This window comes from Pelophylax lessonae, assembly GCF_965119305.1.
Source record: "Pelophylax lessonae genome assembly, chromosome: 4".
Lineage (NCBI taxonomy): Eukaryota > Metazoa > Chordata > Amphibia > Anura > Ranidae > Pelophylax > Pelophylax lessonae.
In genome coordinates, this window is record NC_138771.1 from 428,343,118 (window position 1) to 428,363,062 (window position 19,945).

Below are 19,945 nucleotides of genomic sequence, written 5' to 3' on the forward strand. Positions count from 1 at the left end.
ATACAGCTTGTTGCTGAATGATCTAAATGACAGCTGCCAAAGCTAATCCAAGAACGTGCTAACCTTTAACCTGTATAGCTGCTTCTTATTTAAAGAACTCTGTCATCTAGGTATAGTTTAATATGAGATAATTAGACAATATGAAATAGAAAGCTACTATTCATATTTTAAGCATTGGCTCAATACATTAAACAGAAACTGACAAATAGTGGCTGCAGAGTACTTATACATATGCTGTGTAGCTGAGGAAATGTATTGTTTGTTGTATGCCTAACTAATCATTTGCACCAAGAACTTTCAAAGGTTTAGCTGAGAGAGGATTTTTATGTTGTTCATGTTGCTTGTCAATGCAGCTGGCTAAGTAGAGAATGTGCACTTTGCAAAGTGAATGTTTACATAGTGAATACCCATGTGACCTACTGTACTTCCACACTCAATAATGTGCAAGGGAAATTAAAGAGCACCGTTTTTTTGCAAGCACGTGATCGAATGGTTGAAGGGAATAGTTCACCTTAATTACTAAACGAATGCATATTCCCTTAAAAAAGTGCACGTTCATAATCTACTGCTTAGTAAATCAATCAATTTATACTAAAGAAAAGTCATCCTTTTTGTTTTTGTCTGTTTTATCTAACACAAGTAGGTCTGATGTTTTGTTTGTTGCATTATTTGAAAGAACAACTATGTAGACATATTGCAAAACTCATTCGAAAGGCAAAATTCGAGGTTGATAAGCTGAATCACTTATCAACAAATTTAAAATATTGACCAATTCTCAACCAATTTATATTATAATACAATAGGCTTGAAGTCTCACCATCAGTTTGGAATACTTACTTTGAAGCTATACTAAGGAAGTGTAAATTGCTGTTTCCAGGGAATTTTTTTTTTATATACAAATGGAAAATTAAACAGACATTTTGTTCTCTTGATATAATAAATGTGGTATTTTCTTTCTTTCTTTCTTTCTTTCTTTCTTTCTTTCTTTCTTTCTTTCTTTCTTTCTTTCTTTCTTTCTTTCTTTCTTTCTTTCTTTCTTTCTTTCTTTCTTTCTTCCTTTTTCTTTCTTTCTTTTTTTTCTTTCTTAGACTTTATGGTGCCTCTCACTAAAATTAACTCAGGTGTCTTGCTTTATCTTTAAAGGGTAAGTCCATGATCTAAGACTAATTTATCTAACCCTGCAATGAAGAAATCAGTACACATACTGTACATTTTCTGAAGCCGATCCGGTCTGGTCTCCAGCAGTGGAAGCTCTGCAGAGGACACAGCTCAAAGGCTGTAAAATTAATGGGAATTGATGTCACCCATAGAGTTGCTATGGGGTTTCCATTGTTGGCTGCCTCCTTTGCACCCACCTACAAAGAGAAGCCGCCGCTGACAGCTCAGCATGGGACCGGATCAGATTGGCTTCAAAAAAGGTATGTATACCGGTTTCTTTTTTTACAGGGTTAGATAGGTTAGTCTTAGATTGTGGATGTCTGCAGATGTAAATATTTTAGTGTTAGGGTGGACTTGACATTGGCAATATTGCACAAATCAAACCCCTTTTTTTACTTTTTTGGGGCATGGAAAGTTTAATAGTAATTCTGGCTGAGCCCTCCAACCCTTGGACTGTTATTGTTATCCAAGAACCATATGCAAAGTAATCCCCAAAATTTATCAACAAATTCCATGAACTAGCTAGAACTCAACCTAAAACCCTAGAGTCTGCATGAACATAACCTATGCGCTATTATCCCAGTGCCATTGACTGAAAACAGCTCAGCTTTTTTAGAATTTCTAATAACCTCAATATGATTTAATGATCCGAAAGTAAAGATTGCAGAAAACTATATATATATATATATATATATATATATATATATACATATATATATTTATTTATATATATATATATATATATATTTTTTTTTTTTTTTTTTTCTCAAAATTTAAGAATTTCTAAAGTAAATCCCATTACTTTTCTATATAGTCACCTTCCTTTGTGATCCATTTTTCCCAGTATCGTACCAACTTTTTAATGCCATCAGCAAAAAATGTTTGCTTGAGTGGCCACTGATGTACCGCTGCTTTCACATCATCATTACATGAACATATTCTTCCCCTTAAAGCTTCTTTGAGCGGTCCAGAAAGGTGTAAATCAGATAGCTATAGGCTGAGTGTTCCATAACCTCCCACTCAAAAATGACTCTACAAAAGAGAACTTTATCCCCATACTGAGTACACATGCAGAGATGAATTTGTGCTCCCACACACCTTCTCCCCACAAAAATAATGGTGTTCCTCTTTGGTGCAATTTCTAAGTTTCACAGCCATCTTCACCACAGCGTGACAACTCTTATACTAAGTTGCAAGGTCAGCTGGCTTGGCAGACAGACTAGTCACATGACACTCTCAGACATAACCAATTATTACTCCTCCCGCCATCACCGTTTCCAACAAAAATATATATATATATATATTTTTATATTCCAAAAAATATAAAAATGAGGAAACTTTTTTAAGACCCCCTCGTATATGTCCTATAGTTATTTTTATAGTTAATATATTTGAAACCATACATTTCTATGTTTTGGAAAGCAACACTAAGGAATGAAAATCATCAACTGCAATAAATGATGCATTGAACGCATTGATGCACTGAATTAAAGGTATACATATCAAGAACACATGCCTGTGGAAGTGCTGAGTAAATGTATCTTTAAAATCAGATGTATGACGATTAAACAAGTATGCAGGGACTGATAATTGGAAGCTAGTAATAGTGAAAAATGGATATTTGGTCATTCGTAAATTGTATGAAAATGTTTGTTTCCTAACAACAATAGAAGCAATAAAATACAACATAATATACCGTTGTGTGTTTAATACCTTCATAGTTATATAGTTTATAATATTGAAAAAAGACACAAGTCCATCAAGTTCAACCCATATGTGAGCAGGTGTGTGTGGTTTTTATTCTCTAACAATTTCCATCGCCCTATATATTTTGAGACCTGAGGAAGACATCTAAAAGATTTTTGAAATTGTTGACATTCTCAGCTAGTACCCCTTCCTGGTGGAGGGAATTCACATTTTACTGCTCTAATATTAAATCTCCTTTCTTCGATCATCAAATCATGACTGGATGTCCTCTTCAGGAACCCTAGAGTAAGCAGTTTATCACAGTTAATGGAGTCACCTTTGGTATATCTGTACATTTTAGTCATAACCCCTCTTAAGTGCCTCTTCTCCAGAATGAATAACTGTAATTTACGCAATTGATCTCCATAGCTAAGCTCCTCCACCCCCTTATTAATTTAGTTGCCCTTTACTGAACTTTCATGTAACAAAATGCTTTCTTTTGAACATACAAAGGTTTAAAAAAGGTGCATACAGACATTTTCTTTGTCACCTCAACACAAACCAAATTTCAGTATGGGGATTACATAAAAGTCATATGCAAAAGAAGAATTGACCTAAAGAAAGTTGAATATTTTGAAAATAAATTTCAAAGCTGCTGTTCCTCAGTTTTACCTCTGAGCGCCACTGTTTGACCAGGATGAAGAAGATTTCAGAAACTGAGATCCACTGATATTTTATACATTCCACATTCTGCAGATCTACAAGAACAGGAGACACAATCATTTTGGAAGAATCTGCTGCACAGATGGATAATATTTGTTCTTTTTATTCATAAGCAAGTTGCTCTTTTTCTTTCTAAAGCAAGTAGCTTTATCATCATATTTGTTTTTTTTTTTTGTTTTTGTTTTTTTTTTGGCTGGATTATACATATTTCTCATTTAAAGGTCTAGGAATGACAGAAATGAAACCTCATACACAGGCATACAAAGGATTCAAATGGCAAGTAACATTGTTTTTCCTTTTTTCATGGCTGTGTCATTCAGTCTCTGGTCAGATTCATTATTCCATTTTAGAAGAGATGAGAAAGGACTCTGTTATAACAAATATTGCAAAGGATCTTGGAATAGATATAAATCAGCTCTCATCTAGAAAACTAAGAATTGTATCACATGTGTCAGAAAAATATTTTTATGTGAATCTAGATAATGGAAATCTGTATGTGAAGGACAGGATAGACAGAGAGACACTGTGTGGGGCTGCACCTACCTGTATCCTAACCTTTGATGCTGTTGTTGAATATCCCTTTAATATCATTAAGGTCAAAATAGAAATTCAAGATATAAATGACAATTCTCCCAGCTTTTTTCATGAGATATCTGATTTACAAGTTACAGAATCATCTTCAGTTGGAACTAGATTTGTTTTACAAAGTGCAGAAGATCCAGATATTGGTATTAATTCTGTGCAGAGCTACCAGCTGAGTGACAATCAGCATTTTACAGTGAATGAGAAAGCCAGACCAGATGGAACCAAATATCCAGAGATTGTTTTGGAGAAATCCTTAGACCGAGAGGCACAGAATATTCATACATTAACTCTAACAGCCTTAGATGGGGGAAATCCTGTGAGATCTGGGAGTACTCTAATTAAAGTTTATGTTACTGATGCAAATGATAATTTCCCAGTATTTCTAAAAGAGATGTACAAAGTCAGTTTAAGTGAAAATAGTCCACCCAATACTACAGTAATTACAGTAACTGCAACTGACAGAGATGAAGGTGCCAATGCACAGATCACATATTCATTTATCAAGACATTAGGAAATGTCCACCATACGGGTATGTTCACCATTCACCCCACAAATGGGGACATTGAAGTAAACAAACAATTAGATTTTGAAGAAACGAAAAAGTATGAACTCTCTGTGCAAGCTAAGGATGGAGGAGGTTTTGTTAATCATTGTAAAGTATTAATAGAAATAATTGATGTTAATGACAATGAGCCAACAATAATAATTAACTCATTATCCACCCCAATACCTGAGGATTCTGCAATTGGAACAATGATAGCTCTCATTAAAGTACATGATCAGGATTCGGGGGACAATGGAGAAGTTGACTGTCAGATACTAGAACCAGTGCCTTTTGATTTAATATTGACGTCTGACAGTTATTATAGAATAGCTACAAGGAATTCAATGGACAGAGAACAGCAGTCATCCTATAATATCACAATAATAGCTACCGACAGAGGAAATCCACAACTTTCCAGCAGAAGAATCATCAAATTGGACATCGCAGATATTAATGACAATCCACCAGAATTTAGGAAAACCTCTTATGTTGCTTATGTGCCAGAGAACAATTTGCCAGGGGCCTCAATATACAGCATACAAGCATTAGATCTTGATAGTGGAGAAAATGCCAAAATTACTTATTCAGTCTTCAGCATGTCCACAAGTCACCCAGTGTCATCTTATCTATCAATCAATATAGAGACTGGTGTTCTCTATGCACAGAAAACATTTGACTATGAGCAAGACAAAGAGTTCCAAATACAAGTTACTGCTAAAGACAGTGGATATCCATCTTTGAGTGGCAATGCCACATTTACCATTCGTATAGTGGACCAGAATGATAATGCACCAAAAATCATATATCCATCGCCAGAAAGTGGTGGTCAGTTTGTGTTTGAGATGGTCCCTTTTTCCTCTGAACCAGGGACTTTAATAACAAAGGTGGTTGCAGTAGATGCAGATTCTGGGCATAATTCCTGGCTGTCTTATCATTTCATACAATTACCAGAGCCATCTAATTTTATTATTAGCGCAAGCACTGGTGAAATTAGGACATCACGTGTTTTTCAAGAAAAGGATGTGATGAATCACAAAATTGTTGTGATGGTGAAGGACAATGGGATTCCCTCTCTCTCAGCTACTGTCACTCTAAGCCTTGTTGTTGCAGACAGTTTCCATCAGGTGGTTCCTAAAGTTTACAATCAAATTAATGAAGATCCCCAAACCAGTTTGCAGTTGTATTTAGTAATTGCTTTAGCTCTTATTTCCTTTTTATTTATCATGACAGTAATTCTGGCCGTTGTATCAAAATGCAGAGGATCAAGAGATACATCAACTTTTGGATCACTAGGTACAGGTCTATATCCTCCAGTTGATCCCAGAATGCTGTCCATGTACAGTGATGGAACATTACCTTTTCCCTTATCCTACAATGTTTGTGTGGCTTTGGATTCAGCTGAAAATGACTTCACTTACGTTAAATCTGACCAAAATGTCCCTGTAGAGAATCTTATTGATGCTGATGACTCAGCATTTGGAAGTGAAAGTTCTAATCAGGCTTTAAAATCTAGTGCGTTGATTGAAGTAAGTAAAATTTAAGTATTTTTTACACTGCAATAAAACTTGAAATAGCAAAATTATCAACACATTATATAGTACCTTGGGAACAAATGGTCAGTTTTAGTATAGTAGCAATATTAGCTTAACAGCAAAACTTACAGCTTTACAGCTTACATGGTTTCATCCCGATGCATTCCACGCTGGCCCTGCCATTTCAGGTCGTGATCCTCTGCTGTCTTTCAGCACAGTGTGGAGCAGGTTCATCAGCAAGGTTGGGAGACCAGATATAGTATTCACCATCATACTGCAGAATATACAGATATACCTGCCTTTTCTCTTTTAAATGTGAGTCGCCTATTGGCATTTTAACAAACCTGTATTTTGGGTAAATCTACATATGTAGCCACATGGTGTGACTCTATAAAATGCTGTGGCTGCTAATCAAAAGTTTGCATAGATATTGAATACTTACAGTATAAGTGGAATTTGAAGTGCAAATAAAAACTAGGATGTCTGCATAGCACATCATGTCTAGAAATTGTGTTAAAAAGCATTAGGAAAGATTTGGAGGAAAGTTGCAAATGTTTGCCTAATTTATATTTGGTTCAGTGCAAAGTTTAACCATTGTTAGCAAAGATTGATTCAATCACTATAACAATTAGACACAGACAAAATCTCCAAGATCCTTCAATCCCAGAAGATGCCATTTTTGGGGAAACATGTCGGGTAGAGAGTATATGTGACGGCTGGTAGGACGGGTGACACCATGGCCGGCTTAATTTTGCAGCTCAATTGTGCCTCATTGTAAGTGTATTTCTTTTTATCTTAACAAAACTTTTAAACTGATTTACACTATGAGGCTTCTCCTTGTTCACGTTTCATACATGCTCCCATTTACCCAAAGATTGGGTCATGCTGCTGTGAGATGTTTGTGAAGACACAGTCATTGAGAAGTTTTTGCTGTGGAGTTTGATTGCAGGCTGTGTCTGATATCTGTATTGGAGATCCATTCTGTTTAGTTATGCCCCGTACACACGTGCAGATCGTCGGCCGAACGATCGGCCGTCTTTTGTCCCCGGGCTGTTGTGTCTGTTGAAAAGTGCAAAAGACTGCACAAGAATTTTGTCCGCCGACTACAGCCGACTGCAGAAGTGATGTCATGTGATGGTTAACTTTCCCTGTGTTTTTTCTTTTCTGAGCATGCCCAGTCTTGCAAATCTGCTGTCTGTCGGCCGAATTCTGTATTGACTGGCGAACAATCGGCCGCTTTGGTGTCGGCATACAAAAATTTTAATGCTTGCATGACAGATTCTTTTCGGCCGAAAGTGCGCTGTCGGCAGCCGGAAGCATCATACTAACAAGCCGAAAATCGGTCGTCGGCCGAATCTTTTCGGCGACAATCTGCACGTGTGTACGAGGCATAAGACACCATTTTTTTTCACTAAGGAGCACATTTATCAACACTGGAGAACTTTTAGAGTGGCATTGGATTGAGAAGCAGCGAGCACTTTATACAGTGGCATTTTAATTATGGACTTTATTTGAAGTTTATTACTAATGTTTGATTAATTTACAGTTTATATGTGTGTATATGTATATCTTTTGATCACATATATATATTGCACATTTGCACAGCACATTAGCACTTTTACTTTATTTCTTCTTTGCATGTTATTGCATTGTGCCAAATTTATTTATGTTCATTTGCACTATTCATATGATTCAAAAGAACAGCGCACCTATTTTGTATTTGTAGTTTTTTAATCCAGTATTCCAGGATTTAGGGTTGCAGCAGTTCACGTCATCACTAGAGCTCAGCACGAAATACATTTCTTATTTTACATATACTTTATCTTTGCTGCTTTTTCTTTAGCAGGACTAATTGTCATTGTTTCTAGAGGGAACTACCACTATGTGTTATAAGATCTGATTTTATTGATTTAGAATATTCTTGATAGCCAACGTTTTACATTATTACCAGGACACTGTTTGGACTTATGGACTGTGTATTGTATCATTAGATGCCTTTAAAATTCGATGTTTAGGGAATTTATTGTTACTTATTGTCCTGACAATGTACATACATATGGTTCTTCAATGCTAAAATTATATATTCATTACCTAACACAAAAATAAGACATTTTCAAATTGTGATGTATTTCTCTATCACTACATAGACATATGTTCTCTTTGCACAGAGATCATGGACATAATAAAGAGTTTTTTAAGGAAATAGTAAAATATGTAAAAAGTACACTTGAGCATCTACAAAATTGTCCTCTGTAATACAGAAGTTTAGAAAACTAATGCTGTGGGGGATTTACCAAAACTGGTGCATACATGATCTGGTGTAGCTCTGTATAAAAACCAATCATCTTCATTGTTCTATTGTCAAAGCCCTATTGAACTAGCACAAAATAGACACTGATTGGCTACTATGTACAGCTACACCCAATTCCGTTTGCACCAGTTTTAGTAAATCTCCCCCTGTATATAATTTATTTTACCAGTAAAGCTTTTATTAGTTTAAGCATTCAGTTGTGTAAATTGTTATTTTTTGTAAAAAGGCCTGTTTGAATGAATAATTGAACTTTGTGGACTAAACCTTCTTATTTTGCATGTATTCTTTCCACTGGATTTGGTAGAGAAACATAGAAATATAGGTATATATATATATATATATATTAGGGATGCACCGAAATGAAATTCTTGGCCGAAGCCGAAGCCGAATAATAATGAAATGTTTGGCCGAAGGCCGAAGGCCGAATACCGAACGCGGTGTTTCGCATTTTTTCCATTTATTTTGCCAATTTTTTGTCCTCTCTCTTGTCCTCTCGTGTGTCTCTCTCTCTTGTCCTCTCACTCTCTCTCTCTCTTGTCCTCTCATGTCTCTCTCTCTCTTGTCCTCTCATGTCTCTCTCTCTATCTCTCTTGTCCTCTCATGTCTCTCTCCCTAAATGTTACTGTAGGGAATGGGATTCAGTGCACACTGCAGCCTTGTACCATAGGGTTAATGTTAGTGACACTGTAGGGATTGGGAAGGATGCTGGGAATGGAAATCAGGAAGCATGCAGGCAGCCTTGTAAATTTTTATTGCAGATACAGGGCACTGGGCAGGTCAGGGTTAATGTGGTAACATCAATTACTCAGTGACAGTCAGTCAGTGTCAGTGTGGACTCGATCAGATTATACAGTGACAGACAGTCTCTCATAGTGGTGGTAGTAGGAGGCTGGAGGTGGACTAGTAGGAGCCTGGAAAGGAGCACAGCCGCATACATACATTACTCACTCGTGCACTGCAGCCCGCCCCACACATTCAGTGAGTCTTACTCTCCTCCCTAGTTTTTTCAATGGCACATTCAGGAAGCCAATCACGCCGTGAGTAGCGGCACAGCGGAACCTATCAGGTGTGCAGGCACGCGTGATTGGTTCGCTGTGCAGCTAATCACGGCGTGATTGGCTTCCTGAATGTGCCATTGAAAAATCTAGGGAGGAGAGTAAGACTCACTGAATGTGTGGGGCGGGCTGCAGTGCACGAGTGAGTAATGTATGTATGCTCACCGCTGAAGTGTCCCGGCTTCCCCTGCCTAACACGGAAGTCTGTGAGTCCTCCTGTCCTCCTCCGAGTCCCTTCCCCCTGTAAATATCGTGACCTCGGCTATATGAATATCGCCTACGGCCACAGAACGATAGTCGATATCATATCGACTATCGTTCAGCCCTATTGTTCGGCACAAAATTATTCGGCCTTTTGACTTATTCGGCCGAACACCGAAAGTGCTATTTTTTCTATTTTCGGCCGAATAATGTTCGGCCGCCGAATATTCAGTGCATCCCTAATATATATATATATATATATATAGTACCTGTTGTGCTAATTTCACAAATATTTTTATTAATTAATGTAACTGTTTTAACGTATGCACTAACATCAAGCAGGGACTTGACTATGATGATGGTTTGCAGTGCAGACTTAAGATGTAGTCACAGATGGCTCAAATTGCAGACATTTTTTTTGTAATTTACAGTAGGTTTAAGGCAGTATAACCTTGGTTTGTTGGGCTGGTCATACTGCTGAGTCGGATCCTGCTTTCAGTGTGATGGACTGTTTTACAGTCTTTTCTATGTATATTGTATTAAACATGTGTCTATAATCTAAAACATATCAATAGGCAGGAATTTTAGTCTTGTTTGAGAATTCACCCATTACTTACAGGGGTTGTAAAGTCTGAAGTTTTTTTTTTTTTATCTTAATGTATTCTATGCATTAGGATAAAAAAGCCTTCTTTGTGCTGCAGCCTCCCTTAGCCCACCTAATACTTACCTGAGCCCCATACCTATCCAGTGATGTCCACGAGTCCCTCAGCCATGTGGGATTCTCACTCCTGATTTTGGTGAGACACAGAAGCGGCACCATTGGCTCCCGTTGCTGTCAATCAAAGTCAGTAAGACAATCAGGATAGAGAGAGGGCAGGGTCGAACCACAACTCCGTGTCTGAATGGACACACAGAGCAGTAGCTTGGCTCGGGTGCCCAAATAGCAAGCTGCTTGCTGTGGGGGTGCTCGACAGCAGGGAGGACCCAGGAGCAGCGAAGAGGGACCAGAGAAGAGGAGGATCCACTGCACAGAGCAGGTAAGTGTGATATGTTTGTTATTTAAAAAAACAAGACTTTACAATCACTTTAATGAAGAAATCTATAACACGCATACAGTATATCTCTTTCTTAAATTTACCTGTGCCTGCTTTTTGATTTTGACTAGAGGAAGTTGTTCCTAGTTTTTGTATAATGCATTAAAACACTTACTGCAAGAAATAAAGAACAAGGGGCATATGATTAATGTGTTGTTATATACTGTAACTTTAAAGGTGATTTTTGATTAGAGTTCCTAATATTGGCCCTTCCTTTTACTGCATATTTTACAAGTACTCCACACACTGTATATTATCACACTGGACTTTATTAGCATCACAAAGAAACAGGGGAATACAATGAAAATACCCAGAATACCCTATTTTCTTTTTCTTTTGGGACAGATTTGGCAACTGCATAGGAATGCAGGCTGCACCTTATTCCCTCTCCAAAATACAAAAATATCTATTAAATAAAGAGATACACACAAGTTTGTTGGCAAAATATTGGCCGCGACACATTTATTGGTGTGGGTTTATTAAATAATTTAATATACTTTGATTATTTGCTTCAATCTTTAACTTTATAATTTTTGTATTTATTTTTAAACTGAAAAACATAATAGCTCAGTCATAAAGGACTTGAGCTCCTATATAATAAATGTAACAGCAAGTCCCCCTTTACAAGGAAGGGTAACAATACCACATAAAGTGCCTTGCGACAGAGAAGGGGGGGGGATCTTGCTGAGCTGAGCTGACTCCTGACGAACGAGCAACATTTTCAATTTGGGGGGCCTTTATATAATAAGCCCCACTGATTCTGGAATATTCAAATGTACCATATGACCTTCTAGAATTTTCCCTAGGTCTCATGGTACATTTTTCCCTTCTAAATTTTAATTAAATTATTCTTAAAGTTACAGTAACTTTATTTAAAATCTTAAAGGTAAAGTACCCTTACTTTTGAGATAAAAATAAATGAGCCCTCCTTATTCATGGGAATGTGGGCCACACCTTATTCCCTCTCCCAAATATCAAAATATCTATTAACCACTTCCATACCGAGTCATAGTAATATGACGTTGGCATAGTGGTTGTACGGTGCCGGGCGGGCGTCATATGACGTCCGCCCGCTCTAGCTGCTACTGCGCGCCCCCGGGGGCGCACAGCGCAGCGATCGGGGGTGAGGCTCGTCCCTCGGACATAGCCCATCCCTGATCAAGGTAAACAGCCAATAGAAATTGGCTGTTTACCATGTGATCGGCTGTGTCAATCACAGCCGATCACATGAGCGGCTCCAGCACGAGCCGCTCGTTCTCTCTGCAATGCGCGCCCCCGGGGGCGTGCAGAGCAGCGATCGGGGACGAGGCTCATCCCTCGGACAGAGTCGATCCCCGATCTAGGTAAAGAGCCAATGAAATTGGCTCTTTACCACGTGACCGGCTGTGTCCAATCACAGCCGGTCACAAATGTCAACAGAGAACACGGTAACTAGCTGTCACCGTGTTCTCCTCCTCACACACTGATCCTGTGTGAGGAAGAGAGTGTGGTAACAGCTAGTTACCAAGTACAGTGCACCCCAAACATACTGATTGCCCCCCCAATAAAGAGCACCTGTCACTAGACCATCAAAGTACCCGAGTACCTGTCACCAACCCATCAGGTACTCTGATGACAGGTACTCGGGTACTCTGATGGGCTGGTGACAGGTATTCAGGTACTCTGATGATGGGTACTCTGATGACAGGTACTCGGGTACTCTGATGACAGGTACTTGGGTACTCTGATGACAGGTACTCGGGTACTCTGATGACAGGTACTTGGGTACTCTGATGACAGGTACTCGGGTACTCTGATGACAGGTACGCAGGTACTCTGATGACGGGTACGCAGGTACTCTGATGACAGGTACTCGGGTACTCTGATGACGGGTACTCGGATATTCTGATGACGGGTACTCGGGTACTCTGATGACAGGTACTCGGGTACTCTGATGACAGGTACTCGGGTACTCTGATGACAGGTGCTCGGGTACTCTGATGACGGATACTCGGGTACTCTGATGACAGGTACTCGGGTACTCTGATGACAGGTACTCGGGTACTTTGAGTACCCGTCATCAGAGTACCTGAGTACCTGTCACCTACCCATCAGAGTACCCGAGTACCTTCCACCTGCTCATCAGAGTACCTGACACCTGAAGTACCCGAGTACTTGCCGCCTGCTCCTCAGTGCCCATCACTACTCATCAGTACTCATCAGTACCTATCACGTATCAGTACTGATCATCAGTACCCATCAGTACAGTATCACCTATCAGTATCAGTACTACTCATCAGTACCTATCACCTGCCTGTCACCTGCCCATCAGAGTACCCGAGTACCTGTCACCTGCCTATCGGAGTACTCAAGTACCTGCCACCTGCTCATCAGTACCAGAGTACCTGTCACCTGCCTGTCACCTGCCCAACAAAGTACCCGAGTACCTGTCACCCTTCATACAGCCACCATGTCCAAGTCCAAAAAGGTTTATATACGTCCTCCGTTTAAACCTAAATACCGGTGTTATGGCAGCAGATAGCTGCCATAACCCTGGTATTTTTTTAAACGGTGGACGGTTGGCTTTCCGATAAGGGTGGTCCCAGCGGCGAATTCGCCGTGGGATCACCCTTCCGGGATGGCGGAAGAGGTGCCCCCCCCTCCCGCCGCGTCCGGTCCTTTTCCCCGCTTAACGGACCCGCCGACAGCGGGGAAAACGATCCGGTCCCGGATCCTCACAGACAGGATGTCGAGTGAGGGCAAGCTTGCCCTCACATGACTCTATGGTCTTGGAGGACCGGAGCTACGGAAAATGTTGTTGCCTAGCAACCGGTTTAAAGGTCCTTTTTTTTTTCATTTTATATAATAATTTTTTTTTTTTCTATCTTTTAGTGTACTTGTGAGATCTGAGGACTTTTTGACCCCAGATCTCACAAAAAAGAGGTCCTGTCATGCCTTTTTCTATTACAAGTAATGTTTACATTTCTTGTAATAGAAATAAAAATGATCCATTTTTTTTTGTTAAACGGTGTAAAAATAAAAAATAATAAATAAAATAAATAGTAAAAAAAAAAAAAAAAATTAAAGCACCCTGTCCCCGTTAGCTTGCGCGCAGAAGCGACGCATACGGAAACCCCGCCCACATATGTAAACGGTGTTAAAACCACACATGTGAGGTATCGCCGCGATCGTTAGAGCAAGGGGAATAATTTGAGCCCTAGACCTCCTCTGTAACTCAAAGATGGCAACCTGTAGAAATTTTTAAATTGTCGCCTATGGGGATTTTTAAGTACCAAAGTTTGTCGCCATTCCGTGAGCGTGCGCAATTTTGAAACATGACATGTTGGGTATCTATTTACTCGGCGTAACATTATCTTTCACATTATGCAAAAAAATTGGGCTAACTTTACTGGTTTCTTATTTTTTAATTAAAAAAAGTGAATTTTTTCCAAAAAAATTGCGTTTGGAAGACCGCTGCGCAAATACGGTGTGATAAAAAATATTGCAATAATCTCCATTTTAATCTCTAGGGTCTCTTCTAAAAAAAAAAATATATAATGTTTGGGGGTTCTAAGCAGTTTTCTAGCAAAACAACTGATTTTAGCTTGTAAACACCAAATGTCAAAAATAGGCCTAGGCAAGTGGCTAGGATGCATGATGATGCTCCTTGGATGTTGGGCCCCTCTATATGGCTAGGCTGTGAAAAAGTCTCACACATGTGGTATTGCCATACTCAGGAGGAGTGGCAGAATGTATTTTGGGGTGTCATTTTTGCTGTGTACATGCTATGTGTTAGGAATATCCTATAAATTGACAACTTTGTGTAAAAAAAAAGTTTTCATTTTTTTCCCACATTTTCCAAAAACCTGTGGAAAAAAATGATATGTTCAAACGACCCATAATGCCTCATAGAATATACGTTGGAGTGTTTGCTTTCCAAAATGGGGTCATTTTGTGGACTTTTCCATTGTATTGGTGCTCTAGGGCCTTGAAAAGTGTGATAGGTAGTAAGAATGTTTTATGTGTATTTATGCTCCTAGAACGCCTGAAGGTGCTTCTTGGACGTGGAGTCTCTTTTTGTGGCCAGGCTGTGTAAAAGTCTCACACATGTGGTATCGCCATACTCGGAAGGAGTAGCAGAATGTATTTTTGGGTGTAATTTTTGCTGTGTACATGCTATGTGTTAGAAATAGCTTATAAATTGACAACTTTGTGGGAAAAAAAAGAAAAAAAAAATTTTCTTCATTTTCCCAAGAATTGTGGGAAAAAATTACAACTTCAAAAAACCCACCATGCCTCTTACTAAATACCTTGGACTGTCTACTTTACAAAAAGGGGTCATTTGGGCGGTATTTGTACTGTCCTGACATTTCAGGGCCTCAAGAAAGGAGATAGGCAGTCAGTACATCTGGTGTGATCAATTTTCAGTAATTGGTACCATAGCTTCTAGACTCAATAACTTTCACACAGACTAAATAATATACACTAATTTGGGTTAATTTTACCAGAGACATGTAGCAGTATACATTTTGGCCCAAATGTATGAAGAAAAATTAATTTTTTGCAAAATTTTATAATTGAAACTAAAAAAAAGTGTTTTTTTTTCAAAATTTTTGCTCTTTTTTTGCATATATCACGAAAAAAAAAACCCCAGTTGTGATCAAATACCACCAAAAGAAAGCTCTATTTGTGTGAAAAAAATGATAAAAATTTTGTTTGGTTACAGTGTAGCATGACTGAGCAATTGTCATTCAAAGTGTGAGAGTGCTGAAAGCTGAAAATTGGTCTGGGCAGGAAGGGTGTCTAACTGCTCTGTATGGAAGTGGTTAAATAAAGAGACACCCACAAGTTTGTTGGCTACATATTGGCCGCGGCACATTTATTGGTGTGGATTCATTAAATAAATTAACATACTTTGAATATTCACTTCAATCATTAACTTTATAATTTTTGTATTTATTATTAAATTGCAAAATATAATAGCTCGGTCATAAAGGACTGGAGCTCCAATAAAATAAATATAACAACAAGTCCCAACACGCCGGACTTGACATCTCAATTCTGGCCTACCCCTTGACTGTGGCCATCTCGATACTTGTTTTTAATCCTAAATTGAAAATATCTAACCCTATGTCAGATAAATGCACACCATCATTTCTATATAAACCATTAAACCTCCTTCTAGATCAAAGTGTCTATACAAAAAGCCACCTATAGGTGGCATCAACTTTTCCATCCTTCTATTTATATGTCATCTAATCTTGTCCAGCTTCTTTAATTCTGTATCACATAACCATAAGAGTCTAGGAACTATCTCTGAGAATATAACTTTGGTATTTGGAGAAGTTAATTTGAAGTAATGTAAGCCTCGCTTCATTCTAAACATTAATTCCAGTGTGTTTATATTACCAATGTCATTCCCCCCAAGATGAACGATGAGAATATCGGGTGTTGGCCATAATTCACATAACCTTGAAAAATAAATACATAAATTAGCCCAATGAAGACCACGGATGCCTTTCCAATAAAGTTGAAATTTCAGGACCCAAAGATAAATTAGTAGTTTAGCAACGAAGATTGGCTCTTTTATTAGCCCAGTATATAAAAGAATGACCAAGGATCCATATAATTCTTCTAGAACCTATGAAATTAAAAGGAAAGGTTAGGTCTAACATATAACAAAAATATCTGAGACTCCCATCTCCCTAATCTTTTTTTAATGATAGAGACATCCAATCCCATTCTCGCAGCCTCATTCTAAATAAATGTGATGTGACTCTCACATGTTGCAGACCCAACTTTTTAATGCAATGTTTAACCATTTAAAATTAAACTGTTACATCGTAAACAAAGTAGAATAAACATGTAGAAGAAACATTCCTTCACCATTTGGTCCTATAGATAAATATTTATTAACAATTGCAAAGGTCCTGATCACCACAATTGTACAAATAAATCCACTTACCCTTCCCGAACGTATCTGTTTTATAAAATGGTAGAAAGAAATTAACTCCTGAATCTAATTTAACCACATGCCTAAACAAAAGACTATCCAGAGATGTCCTTTTATGAGGTAACAATTCTGATATGTGCATTGCACCGAAGAAAGCTAGAACGAAAGCTGTGTTAAATAAAACCGCTTTGTTTTAATAATGGAATTGAAATAGGTCTTTTGTTATCAGGGGGAAAATGGCTCCTCCTATATCCCTTAAGAGCTTGTTATACTGAGAAAAATTGCTTGCAAAAAAGTGACCCTTGCAACTTAAAGAAAATTACAATCCAGCTAGTATTTTAACAATACGATTACATGAACATTCCGACTGCATTAATGAGCATAAAAATGTTAACATATTTTCAGATGGAGACTCAAAACAAAAATCCATGCTTTAGAAAACTGTATCCATCTTTTCCATGTGGCAGAATATTCCGCCCATGTGTTACTGCCACTGAATTCCGGGCGAAGTCTGTTAATATATTTAAATTCCTAAAGGTGTTCCTGGGCATAACAAACCTTCTGGGTCTGCATTGGGTAGCAACTGACAAAAATCTGGATATCTGGAATCGAGATAAAAATCTGCCATTTGATTCTCCTTTCCAGATAAATGTCTAGTTTTCAGCCAAATGTTAAAATGTAAACATAAAAATACCAGATGCCTTAGCAATTTTATCACTAGTAAAGATCTGAATGATAAACAATTTACCCCATACATAACTTATCTGCTTGGATCAAAATATGTTTGTTGGCAAATTGTTCACCCCAAATCTCCAGTGCAACTACCAAAGGAAATAGCTCTAAAAGAATGATGTGCTTTCTCATTTCTCTGGCCATTTTCCACAGCACCAGTTTTCCATACTGTGTGAAAGCCACAAGATGCTGCTGCATCTGTAAATTCAAAATCAAATGCAAATACAAATTCATCCTGAAAAAATCAACGGTCGTTGTATTTGTCACAGAATGTTTTACTAACAAATCTTCTTTTATGTCAGTAGTTAATCTGATATGAGCAAATGGGGATTTAATTCCAGAATTTGCCAGATAAATACACCTTGAGAATATTCTCCCTACTGGCATTATTCTAACTACGAAGGCAAATAATCCCAATAACGACTGTAATTCTTTTAAAAGTACTTTTTTCTTATTCAAAAACACTGAAAAAAACACTGAAAAACAAAAAATTCTATATTTTATTTTCACAATTTTTTCTAAGGGTAAACTAAATTCCATGACTTCTGTGTCAATGCGAATACCTAGAAAACCGATTGCTGTATTGGTGAAAAAAGTTTTTTCCATGGCTCTTGGCACACCAAAAATTTTTGTTATCCTGCTAAATTGCTGTAGCATATCATAACACTTAGAAGAACCCGAAGGACCTATGAAAATAAAATCATCTAGGTAGTGTAAAATACCTTCTGACCCTGACTCAGCTTTTACTACCCATTCAAGGAATAAGCACACGAAATGGAACAGCCCATAGGCAGGCACATGTCATAGAACTATTCGCCTTCAAACTGAATCCCCAATGAATTATATGAAGATGGAGACATAGGTATTCAACGAAAAGCAGCCTTGATATCTGCTTTTGCAAGCAAGGCTACTTCCCCAAATTTTCTTACCTTAAATATTGCTTTAAAAAGTGCAATAATGTGCAATAAGAAACAGATGCTATACTCTCATCAATTTCATCATTTAACGATGCACCTTTAGGATAAGAGAGGTAATGTAAGAGCCTAAATGAATTAGGCTCTTTTTTTTGGGATGATTCCTAGCAGGGAAATTCTAAAATTCTCAAATGGTGGAGGCCTGCCATGCAACCTTATTTTATTTCTTTGAGTAACTTCTCTTTGACTATATTTGGAAACTGTAAAACTGACATCAAATTCCTAAAGTATGTACAAGCCTCTCCACTAAATACCAGGAAAGGAAAACCTTTTGAAAAACTGTTTTTTAAAAACATGGCCCTCTACTTGTCTGGGTAGATTTCCAGCCACTGTAGCATGTTTTCCAATCTCACTGGTGTGTGAACTTTTTGACGCACTTTGAAATCTCTTTGAAAGACATTTCTTTGAAACATTTTTGTGGAGGATGCCTTCCTGAAAAATGGGGACATTAATGGTTGTATTTGCATGAATTACCCCACTAACATTGGTGCTCATTAAATGCATAACAGAAACATATTTTATAAGGTGATATAGCTGTCCATTTCAGAGGTTTTGTAATTGCAGGCCTTTGTGGAGCTATTAAATTTTACCACAAGCCAACATAATTTTAATGAGGGGTATACATATAGCATTTGTCAGAATGTTTCATCGTAATGATACCACCCTAAGCCTCCAAAGCTCCTATATGGCTTTATTATGTGTTCCAGATGTTGGAAGAGACAATTGCAAAACTCAGGTTGTTTTTCTCCTATGACACTGGAGAATATAGCAAAAGCTTGCATCCTCATCTGTTTTATCTTCAGATTTTTTATCCATTTTAATTGTACATTTTTTAGATAATGGAAATAAATGACAATATATTAATGAATTCACATTTCCATATTTTTTCTTTTATCAGTGCTGAAAGGTGATAACCCGATGGCGAGATCTCACATGGTAGCACCTCTTTTAAACATGTCTCAGGGACTGCTGGCGTATGAACAGAAATGTTCGTAGGAATTTAATTATTAGTAGAAACTAATGCTCCAGTATTAGCATTCATATTTAACAAATTGACATTCCCAGCTGAATTGGCCCATACTGCTGCCTTATTTGGGTTATTAGTAGTAGAATTAATGCTATTTAGATTTGGTTATAGACTCATTAACCACTTGCTGACTGCCGCACGACTATATACTGCGGCAGTCAGCCTCTCGTGGGCAAAGTGACGTATGGGTACGTTACTCGCCCACGAGCCTGTAGGGGGCAAGCGCGTTCCCTGCCATCCCCGCGCGTGTGACCGGCGGCTCCGATGTCCGCCGGCCACTCGCGATCTCCCTCAGGAGAGGGAGAAAGACAGATAGCTGATGTAAACACAGCCATCTGTCATTCTCCCTTAGATCATCACAGAGGCTATGCGATCCTGCTATGTAGGATC

General features: G+C 38.1%; 1 protein-coding gene across 3 annotated transcripts in view; it reads left to right on the top strand.

Annotated features, from left to right (window-relative positions):
* Positions 1-19,945, top strand: part of LOC309553178 (protocadherin gamma-B2-like) — a 374,843-nt gene that overhangs the window by 37,141 nt on the left and 317,757 nt on the right. The window contains exon 1 of one of the 3 annotated variants that reach the window (XM_082254122.1): positions 3,778-6,223. The exons of the other annotated variants lie outside the window; for them this stretch is intronic. Coding sequence (XP_082110248.1) covers positions 3,797-6,223 — 2,427 coding nt within the window. The 5' untranslated portion in view covers positions 3,778-3,796. Of the gene's footprint in view, positions 1-3,777; positions 6,224-19,945 lie in introns of those variants that run through there. 3 annotated transcript variants of the gene reach the window in all.